An 11,246-nucleotide genomic window follows, 5' to 3' on the forward strand; every position below is an offset into this window, starting at 1 on the left:
TTTTCGATTTGCCTGAAAAACCACCTCATGCGAGCGTAAAAACTTGTTTGCGATAAATGGGAGTTTTTGCGAAATTGACGTGTTTCCATTGGGCGTATTTTCAATTCGCAATTTCAATTTGCACAATTTGAAGGGTAATGGAAACTCGGCTACTGTTGACAATGATGACTAGATTAAATGTGGCATTTTCAAAATCATTTTATACAGAATTCATTGGGTTGATTTCCAGTTTTATGTCAGGAATACATATATATTTTTGTGTATGTACATTACAATTCGTTTATGTCTAAATACTGTATATCCAGCAAAAAAATAAAATAAAAATAAAACACCCTGAGATCTGAATGCGACCCAATGGAGGATTGATTTTCTGAGCCACTGAGCTCTCCATGCAACAGCTTTTTTTTTAATCTAATCATATTTTTATTTCTGTCTCAATTTATTGGATCTTCTTCTTCTTCTACTTCTTCTTCTTCTTCTTCCACCATGGGAGTCTATGGCATTGGCAGCCCATAGAACCGCTCGCAGGAACGTTATGAAATTTGGCACACAGATAGAGGTCAGTCTCAACATTAACCATAGCAATTTTGGAGTCTCTAACTCAATCCCCCTAGCACCACCAACTGTCCAAAGTTGCACTTATGTTTATGATAATAATTTTTGAACCAATAAGGGCATTTAAGGCTCCACTGCTTACAGTCTACAGATTATCACAGTAGGGCTTGTGTAAATTCACCGTTTTCAACAATAAATTTCAAGATAATCCCTGTCATCATTAGACTAAAGGACAGTATATTATTAGTTACAATATATTAATCATTTTATCGAAATGATTAAATTTTTTGTTTTTTATTTTATTTTTGTATATGTGCTGGGGGTCTTTTTTTTCTGTGCAAAGACTGTTTGTGCTTATTTGCAGCACAGTCCTACACACGTCCTTCTGCAACAGGCCTGAAAGAAGAGAGATAATCATGAGTCTTGGCATACAAACCCAGTTTACCAGTAGTAAATAAATCTATTCCATATCTAAAAGATGGAATCTAAAAGTGAGAGAAGAAAGAAGACTCACTTGCTGCGAAGACATCTTGCCTGCTGACATTTACTAACATAATAATAAAATGTAAGCAGATAGCTGAGCTGCTGAGTCCATACCTGATGGATGAGACAGGTGAATTTGCCCTCTTGGCTCCACCCATACTCAGACTGGACGGCAGCGCTGGTGGCGGGGCGCAGTCCCCTGTGGAGAGCGCATCACAGCAGGGTTCGGGAGGGTACATGTTGGGAAGCAGGAATGTGACGCTGTCTATAAGGTGCTGCGTAAGATAAGTGCACAGCAGCTGTTCCATTGGCTTGAAGTTGCTGTCAGGAACACTGCAAACACAGGAAATGAGGAAACACTTTACAACAAGGTAACATCAGTTAAAGGGATAGTTCACCCAAAAATGAAAATTAGCCCATGATTTACTCACCCTCAAGCCATCCTAGGTGTATATGACATTGTTCTTTATATGACATAGATGTATATGACATTCTTCTTTCAGACGAATACAATCGGAGTTATACAATACAATAAATGTCCTGGCTCTTCCAAGCTTTATAATGGGAATGAATGGCTGTTTGTCTTTGGAAGTCCATCAAAGCACATCCATCCATGATTAAAGTGCTCCACACGGCTCTGGGGGGTTAATAAAGGTCTTCTGAAGTGAAGCGATGCGTTCATGTAAGAACAATATCTATATTTAAAACTAAAATAACTAGCTTCCAACAGACGGCCATACGCAAGTCGACTTACGCCAGAAGAGTAAGACTCGACGATGTATGACGTAGGATGTACAGTAGGAGTAGCGTGAGCTTTGACGCCTCTCGCGGTTCAAACAAACAGGACTGGGCAACCGCGTTTGTCATTACGTTGTGCGTCAAGTTCAAGGGATAGTCTTTCGCCATAAATCGAAGCTTACGGCCGTCTGCCGGAAGCTAGTTATTTTAGTCGATAAACTTTTAAATATGGATATTTTTGTTACACGAATGCATCGCTTCACTTCAGAAGAACTTTATTAACCCCCAGAGCCATGTGGAGCACTTTACATTTACATTTATTCATTTAGCAGACACTTTTATCCAAAGCAACTAACAAATGAGAACAATAGAAGCAGTTAAACTAACAGTAGGACAACAAGATGCAAGTGCTATGACCCTTCTCAGTTTAATCTAACGCAGTAAATGTTTTTTTTTTTTTTTATTATAGAACAGAACAGAATAGAATAGTAGAGAAAGTGTTAGTATTACTGGATCAAGTGCTGCCGAAAAAGAAGCGTCTTCAGCCGTTTCTTGAAAGTGGCTATGGACTCAGCAGCTCTGGTTGAGTTTGGCAGATCATTCCACCAGCAGGGAACAGTCATGGTAAAGGTCCAAGAAAGAGATTTCGTGTCTCTTTGAGATGGCACCACAAGACGTCGTTCGCTTGCAGAGTGCAAGTTTCTGGATGGCACGTAAGTCCGAAGTAATGTGTTTAAGTAAAAGGGAGCAGAACCAGTGGTTGTTCTGTAGGCAAACGTCAGTGACTTGAATTTGATGCGAGCAGCAACTGGCAACCAGTGCAGTTTTGTGAGGAGAGGAGTGATGTGCTCTCTTCGGCTCATTAAAGACAACTCTAACTGCGGCATTCTGGATCAGTTGCAGAGGTTTGACCGTGCAAGCTGGAAGACCAGCCAGGAGAGCGTTACAATAGTCCAGTCTGGATAAAACTAGCGCTTGGACAAGGAGTTGTGTAGCATGTTCTGATAGGAAGGGCCTGATCCTCCTAATGTTGTACAAGGCAAATCTACATGACCGGGCAGTTCTAGTAATGTGGTCTGTGAAGTTCAATTGATCATCAATTACCACACCAAGGTTCCTGGCTGACCTTGATGGAGTTATGAATGACGAGTCTAGCTGAGTGGTGAAGTTGTGATGAAGTGTTGGTTTGGCTGGGACCAGTAGCTCTGTCTTCACAAGGTTTAGTTGAAGGTGATGGTCCTTCATCCAGCCAGAAATGTCTGTCAGGCAGGCTGAGATATGATCAGCCACCGTCGGATTGTCAGACTGGAATGAGAGGTAGAGTTGTGTGTCATCAGCATAGCAGTGATAGGAAAAGCCATGTTTCTGAATCACAGATCCTAGTGATGTCATGTAGATTGAGAAGAGAAGCGGTCCAAGCACTGAGCCCTGAGGCACTCCAGTAGCTAGATGTTGGGTCTTAGACACCACACCCCTCCACGATACCCTAAAGGACCTACCTGAGAGGTAAGACTTGAACCATTGAAGTGCGGTTCCCGAGATGCCCTTCATTTTTAGGATTGACAGGAGTATCTGGTGGTTAACTGTGTCAAAGGCAGCAGACAGATCCAGCAGGATGAGAACTGAGGATTTGGAAGCTGCTCTTGCCAGTCTCAGAGCTTCAGCAGGGCAGTCTCAGTTGAGGAGCCGCTTTTGAAACCAGACTGATTGTTGTCCAAGAGGTTGTTCTGTGTAAGGAAGGAAGAGATCTGGTTGAAAACAAGTCGTTCAAGTGTTTTCGCGATGAATGGAAGGAGAGATACCGGTCTGTAATTTTCCAGATGTGCTGGATTTAGAGTGGGTTTCTTAAGCAGTCGGGTTACACGAGCCTGCTTAAATGCTGTGGGAAAGGTACCAGTGTGAAGAGAGATGTTTATGATGTGTGTGAGTGTGGGTACAACTGAGGATGAAATGGCTTGAAGTAGGTTAGTGCGAATAGGATCAAGTGGACAGGTGGTAGGACGATTGGAAAGGAGAAGTTTGGAGACTTCTGCCTCTGAAAGTAGAGAGAAGGAGGGAAGAATGTGTGTGTTAGCTGGTAAAATGAGTGTGTCAGTTTGTGAATTGGTATATTGGTCGCTGATGTTGATTGTTTTATGTAAAAAATGTAGCAAAATTGTCAGCTGTTAGTGTTGATGAAGGAGGAGGAGGAGGAGGGTTGAGAAGAGAGGAGAAGTTTTTTATAAAGCATGCGAGAGTCTGAAGAATTGTTAATTTTGTTGTAATAGTAAGTCATTTTAGCAGTAGAGATATTAGCAGAGAAGGAAAAGAGGAGAGACTGATAAAGACCAAGGTCAGTAGGATCTTTCGACTTTAATCATGGATGGATGCACTTTGATGGACTTCCAAAGACAAACAGCCATTCACTCCCATTATGAAGCTTGGAAAAGCCAGGACATTTTTTATGTAACTCTGATTGTATTCATCTGAAAGAAGAACGTCATATACACCAGGCTAATTTTCATATTTGGGTAAACTATCCCTTTAACATGAACTAACAATAAATATACTTCTAAATAATTTATTAATCTTAGTTAACGTTAATTTCAACTTACTAATACTATGCATAGGACTACTTGTATGTTCCCTGTGATACTGAGCTGCCTACCAACCTCCTGTGTTTGTTCCACGTCAATTCTCCTGCACCTCTAATCTCCAGTCTCCTGTGTCTCTTCCTCGTTAACCTGTAAGGCAACACCAAACTACTATTACTATGATTACCATCAACGCTAACTTGGACTCAGACTCTCTATGCATTCTTTCAGCTACCTGTGATCTGCATTGTCACATCTCATATTCACTCTAACTGTTCAATAACCCGGTTGTGTTTTACTCACCATCCGTATCAGTCCATGTTCCGTAACACTAGCATTAACAAAGATTAATATATACTATAACTAATATATCACTTATTGTAAGTTAATGCTAGTTAATGCATTCACTAATGTTAACTAACGAGACCTTGTTAGGGCCTGAGCACCGATGGTGTGAGGAATAAATATTGTATAAATATTGGAATTGCTCCGTTTATTATTATTGTAAATTGTTACTGGAAATAAACATGTTCATGCTGGGTTTTTATAAGGGCTGTTTATGTCAACAAACAGCAACATGTATATATATTTTAAAGTACCAATTTAGGCTTGACTTATTAATTAACAAATTATTAGCAAAAATCTGATTTTTTTTCCCCTCATTTGATTGACAAAACGGCATAATATATAGGCTACATTCAAACACTCACTGAAAAATGCAGGGTCCAAAAACTTCGGATAAGTCCTTTGATGAAATGTGGTTGACATGACACTGGGCAGTGACCCGGGACAGGAAGTGGATGAGCAGGGATAGGATGTTGAAGGTTTCAGGTGCGTAACTGTACAGGACTTTCTTTGCACGCTTGAGGTTCAAAGACACCCCTTTGGTTTCTGCAGGGTCGACAGAGAATCAAAACAGATTTGGTCATATTTGCAGAAACCTTGGTGAGAAAATAAGAATATTCTCGAATGTGAACGCACTTGTATAGACTCTCAAGAGCCGTCTGGCGTCCCTGTCTGGGATGAGTCCATGGGGCAGTTCTCTCAGGAAGAGAATCAGCAGAGAGGCCACGGTGTGGACATCATCGCTGCGAAAAGCCGGAACTTCCCCACGATCCAGACTTTCCCTCAACGCAATGCACCGTGCCTCTGATCCGCTGGCACGGAACAGTTCACGCTGATGGAGACCTTCAAGCACAAACCATATTTCATTTCACATTTATTTGTATAGCGATTTTCACAATGCACAATGCATGTTTCTACATTACAATTTAGAGTGATCTGTTATCAGAAGGTAAATCTGTCCAAGTGATGTATTTCAGAAATGTACAGTTCTAAGATAACACAAATCATGCAGTTAGCTTACATCATGTATTAATTTAAAGAAGGAAACAATAAACTGAGCACTTTCAAAAACCCACAAACCTCTTACCATATTTTTCCAAAAACTCCACCATCTGCATGAGCACCACAGGAACGCCCTGCCGCATCTGTCCCGTGACCCTCAGTTTTTGAAGGGAGACCCCAAATACAGGCATTGGCTTGGGTGCTGCTACATATGCTGGATCTGGACCATCAATATTAGTCTGCAAAGAAATGAGAGCAGCTGAAAGTTTAGTATGTGTGATACAAAACAAAAAGAAGAACTCACAAAACTTACAATTACATTGAAAGACATATTTCACCCTAACAAATGGGTCATATTTCACCCAAAAAAAACAAAAAAAAACAAGCAAAATAAATACATTTGGGGATTAAATTTTGCCTAAAGAAAGGGAGGACCGTGTTTGTGACTATTGAGGTTTTAGCATTAAACTAATGATAACATTTAAATTGTAAAGTATGTATACATCATTTTAGCATTTGTAATCAGGAAGTATGTCTAAGCTTAAAATTATATCATACTTGTATTACAGTAATGAGAGTAAAATGCATCTAAAATAATTTAATGGTCCTAAAAATAGGAAAAATATACTTAAAAAAAAAAAAAGGTGAAATATGACCTTGATATGTCTTTGTGAGATTCAATCAGTTCTGAAGATTAATTGATTAGTTAAGATTGCTGATTTAGATCAGGAAGGCTACTTACCCTGAAGCACAATGGCGTTACTTTGCACATTATTTGTATTATTCCCATATCCACCCTATTCCTGATGACCTTACTGCGTGTTGAATTATGGGTGGCACTTCAAGTTTGGGGAACTTCCATTCAAAAAGGCTGAAACAAATCATTTCAAATCATAAGGTTGCTATAAAGCTGATAAAGCTGGATGAGCTGTCAATTTTCCTTCATGATTTATTTTCAGACATTATGAGAATAACGTTATACTTGGTATTTTAACGTGACATGTTATAACTTTTTTTCAGTCGCTGCTTTCTTTTCCTCGTGATTATTTTATTTTTTCCCTTTGCAATCCTCGGTAAAAGTATGAAAAAGGACAACATAGCCTATACTGCACATTTGTGGTCTGTTCTGCCGAATTTAATTTATGATATATTCCATTAATAATTCACTGGAATGCCCAGATAATCTCTCGTTATTCTCCTCAAATCATCACGTTTCTTTCCAGGTTCGTTTTCAAAGGTAAATGCAATTTGTAATCTGACAGAATGACGGAAATCACTTTGAAATAGTATCAAGTAATTCTTAAGTTAATGCACATGTTTGATTAAGGCAACATAATTACATATTACTACAGTGATATTTAGCCTAACCCGTCCGTTATTGCTGTGGTAAGACTCGCGCTTTTGGGGTTATTTGATCTGTTGAAATACCTTGTTGATGATTTACACTTTTAAATTTCCTTTTAATGTTCGATGGTTGAAGGGTGAGTAGATTAATGTCATCTCATTGTGACAATTATTTAACGTATTGCGTTCAGAGGGAGCCTTTTTCAATGATTGTTTACAGCGTAATTCTTAAATTACACCCATAATTCGCGTAAAGCGTCATGGGGCGTAGGAATAAGCTAGGTGGATAATAATATTTGGTTTGGTTAAAAGTTATAAAGTTATATAATAGTTATAAAGAGACAAGACTTCCTCAGCACTCCAAGTATACTTAGCTGAAAAACAACTGGAATCAAATTTAATTAACAGTGCTTAAACATGCAAGCACGTCTTGATTCTGCTGAGTTCAAGGGAGGTGCTTAAGGTAAAGTTGATCAACCAATCAGATTCATCAAGTGGCATCATCCAAATTTAGCGCCACTTTTGAGTTTCTCAGGCTTCAACCTCTCTACTTCATTTCACAGAGGTAAGTGCAATTTCTTTAAAATGTATAATTTCAAACGTTTGTCTGTATCTACTCAGCGTAATGCATTATTTTTAATTTCACGATGAATTCATTACTAACTAACATTAACTAAACTGCCAATATAAGGTGCAAATCGCCCAAACCCCTTTCCTATCGGATAAGTAACGTTAAGGGCGCCCGCGATCGTTTCGCCATCCCAGTGTGGTGTTTTCCCCGTGATCGTGTGGTCGGGTCTTTTCTCCAGTTGATTTATATCACTTTTACCCTGCATTCTTTTAGCAGACCCTTATCCTTTTGTAAAAGAAGCAAAACACTTTCGCGGATGGGACCAAATACCAATAATGCGGGTTATTCAATCACTGTATTTAAATAATAACAATGCAATATCTAATATAAGACAAACTATAATCTAACACTAAATATCTTGTGTTGACCCAGGGACATCATATTTGTATGCTGACATCAGGGACACCATTCCTTATAACTCTAATATAAGACAAATACTAGTAATCAATCACTAACGTGCGTTTCCATTACTCTTCAAATTGCGCAAAGGCTATTTGAAATTGCGAATTGAAAATACGCCCAACGGAAACACGTCCAATGGAAACACGTGGACAGAATACGAGACAGAGGTTTTTTTTTTTAATTAAATTCATACAATACAAAATAATTACAGGAATAATGGATTCTAAACCTCAAATAAATGCCACAAGCAAGACCTCGAAGCAGATATGAGGGAGAAACACCCAGAAACACCTCATATGTGCCGCTCACAAGTATAATAAGGGTCGTTCCTTACCATTAATGCTTGGAAAACACACATCTCCTTCGATTAATAATAAGGGCTAGTGCAGTGACTGGGATATAGTACATAAACCTACCAACATCCGTTGCCATGGTTTTTGGAATGATTTTTCTTATCGCGAGAGCTTTACTCGCATAACATCGGTTAATGGAAACTCCGTCATTTCGCAATAGTTTTTTGTCAACATTTAGAAACAAAATCGCAAAAGTTTTGCGCAAATCTGTAATGGAAACGCGCCTACTGTATTTAAGTAATAATAATACTACAATATCTAATTTAAGACAAACTGTAATCAATCACTGTACATAAATAATCATAATAATAATACAATATCTAATATAAGACAAACTGTAATCTACCACTATGTAATAATAATAATAATAATAATAATAATAATGACATATCTTGCGTTGACCCAGGGGCATCATATTTTTATGTCGACCCAGGGGCATCATTCCTTATAACTCATCTAATTTAAGACAAACAGTAATCAATCACTGTATTTACATAATCATAATAATACAATATATAATTTAAGACAAACTGTAATCTATCACTATGTAATAATAATAATGAAATATCTTGTGTTGACCCAGGGACATCATTCCTTATAACTCATCTAATAAGACAAACAGTAATCAATCACTGTACACTGTTAGACATTTTATGCCCTTGCTGCGATTTCATTTTACAGTATGATGCCCTTACCGCAATTTCATTTTACAGTAAGATGCCCTTACTGCAACTTATTTTTACAGTATAATACAGTAATTTTAATTTATTTTACACTTTTATTATTTATATTTTATATGAATGAATGAAAAAAAGTGACTTGAGTCCATGTACATCAGCATATTTTTTATTCACTGTCACAATCAATTACATCCATTTTATTTATTTATTGTGATGCAACATTAGGCAAAGCAAGTTTATTTATATAGCACATTTCATACACTATGGCAATTCAAAGTGCTTTACACAGAAAGGAATTTAAATAATCACAAAATAAAAGCAAGGAAAATTAAAACAGTTATAAAATGATTTAAAAGAGTAAAAATATTATAAATAGATAAACTTCTGTCAAAACACCGGTGTATCATTTTTCACAACTCCCAGTTTTACTCTGAGATTTTCCCATGGTGATTACATTATGTTTGTGGTGATCTTTCAGCACCTAAGAAATCTATTGGACGTCTCTGATGAAAAGTAAAAAAAAAAAGTTACCATGGTTGTACCTTATTGTATTTTAAGGTACCTTTTAGTATATAATACCATAGTATTAATATAGAAATCATTCGGTTTCATATAATTTCTTGCTATCACCATCTGATAATATTACTGTACTTCGATGATAGCATCACAAAACGCCATAGCTAACACAATAGAATAGAAAATACTTGGTTTTAAACATGTGGACATAGTTGAAATATCTTTTAGTACCATTTTAATACCAAGTGGTATTTGGTGTTAAAACGAAAATTTCAGAGCGTTCCGAACGTTAAAACAGCTGATGTTCGTTACTTCCGTTCTCAGTTCCTTTCGCAGTAAATGAGGAACGGTGTGTTGAATAAACGCACAGTGAATGTGAAGCTACTTCTGTTTTTAGAGCCAGCAAAACACGATAAAGCGATAACAAAACCACAGTTGTATGTATTGTTCTGTGTCAGTCACATTTAAAGCGTTCAATGTGTATTATACAGGCCTGATGGGCATAGGGCCACACACTTTTCAACAGGGCCACCCAAAACTTTTCCTAAAAAACAAACAAACAAAAAAACAACTTTTAATATGTTTTATTTTAGTCAAGAATTATTAAAAATCGGCAAATAAGCTTAAAAATAATGGCATAATTTGTGCTAAAATAGTCTAAATATTTAGTTTTCAAAGTTTCATAGCTTAAGACGTCCTCCCTATAATAAACGAAGCATTTATTTAATCAAGCTCTAAACACAGCTCGTTGTGGATCCTATGGGGCGAGGTGACGTCACCTAGCACCGGTCGAGTTTTCAAAACAATTTTCAAAAGATGGTTGTGTCTATTTTGATGTTTCTGCGCAAGTTCAGCAAACAGTGAGGTTCGGGATTGGATGTAGCCGTTAATCTTCGTGGATGACCGTGAATTGGCGGTAGCCTATTGTATTAGTTATCTCGTTTTTAATGCATCTTCTCTGTATAATAAGCCAAGCTCAGTCTGTTGTTAATGAAACCGAAAGAAATGAATGTTGTATGAAATTGTCAGACAGGTCTATTACCACTTATGACCGGATTTGATCGAAACTGTCGGGCAGCGTTGCTGATCTGTATTGTTGAAATCTTAAAACAATTAAACATAATTGTGAAATATTTGGCCTCATGTTATACAAGCAGAACTAAACTATTTTTTGGGGAAATATTAGATTCCTGACCACTTTTACAGCCTAGGCCTTAGGTCTATAGAGAGATGCGCTAAAGCACAGCCAGGTATGATGTGTAATGGAGATTCCAAAGCACTCTTCTTTGGGTCAGAACCAAGGAGAGCGATCACGGATACTGTAAGTCCGTCCTATGCACTGAAACTTTCACAATGCAACAAAATATTTAAAGAGCGTCGAGCTATTAAAATCTCTATTATGTAAGCACAGATAATGTATATTAGTCAGTCAGTCATTTGTATTAGGTTAAACAGTGATTTGATAACATTTTTAATTTAAGACCCACCCACAATTGGTCTGGCCCATCCAAACCTGGAATCCTGGCGCCGTGCCTGAACCAAAACCTGGAAATAAGTACATTTTAGCACTTCCTGTTCAATTGCCCTGAAATCAATGTTTTTTTTACAGGATTTTGCTTAAATG

At 37.6% G+C, this 11,246-nt stretch overlaps 1 protein-coding gene and 1 long non-coding RNA gene across 2 annotated transcripts; both read right to left on the bottom strand.

Annotated features, from left to right (window-relative positions):
• Window positions 1-880: 880 nt before the first annotated feature.
• LOC307153106 (rho GTPase-activating protein 22-like) lies at window positions 881-5,821 on the bottom strand. Its single transcript, XM_079862280.1, has 6 exons — window positions 5,782-5,821; window positions 5,331-5,537; window positions 5,060-5,240; window positions 4,428-4,499; window positions 1,153-1,371; window positions 881-951 (listed from the first exon to the last, which is right to left on the bottom strand). Exons 1-6 carry the CDS (start codon window positions 5,810-5,812, stop codon window positions 927-929), a joined length of 735 nt encoding a protein of 244 aa, XP_079718406.1. The 5' UTR covers window positions 5,813-5,821; the 3' UTR covers window positions 881-926.
• A 62-nt stretch (window positions 5,822-5,883) lies between these two features.
• Window positions 5,884-8,477, bottom strand: LOC307152804. The gene is made up of 3 exons (XR_013820054.1): window positions 8,408-8,477; window positions 6,439-6,567; window positions 5,884-5,935 (listed from the first exon to the last, which is right to left on the bottom strand). It is a non-coding gene; the product is annotated as an uncharacterized lncRNA (long non-coding RNA).
• Window positions 8,478-11,246: the final 2,769 nt, after the last annotated feature.

The sequence above is a fragment of the Squalius cephalus genome, assembly GCF_949319135.1.
Source record: "Squalius cephalus genome assembly, chromosome: 24".
Lineage (NCBI taxonomy): Eukaryota > Metazoa > Chordata > Actinopteri > Cypriniformes > Leuciscidae > Squalius > Squalius cephalus.

What these genes read in the sequence shown, in the direction of transcription:
- LOC307153106 (XM_079862280.1), bottom strand. Translation starts at nt 5,812, where the DNA reads ATGCAGATGGTGGAGTTTTTGGAAAAATATG. An exon ending in TTTGGACCCTGCATTTTTCA is followed by an intron (nt 4,500 to 5,059) that starts GTGAGTGTTTGA and finishes GTTGCCTTACAG; the next exon opens with GTTAACGAGGAAGAGACACA. An exon ending in TCACCTGTCTCATCCATCAG is followed by an intron (nt 952 to 1,152) that starts GTATGGACTCAG and finishes CTCTTCTTTCAG; the next exon opens with GCCTGTTGCAGAAGGACGTG.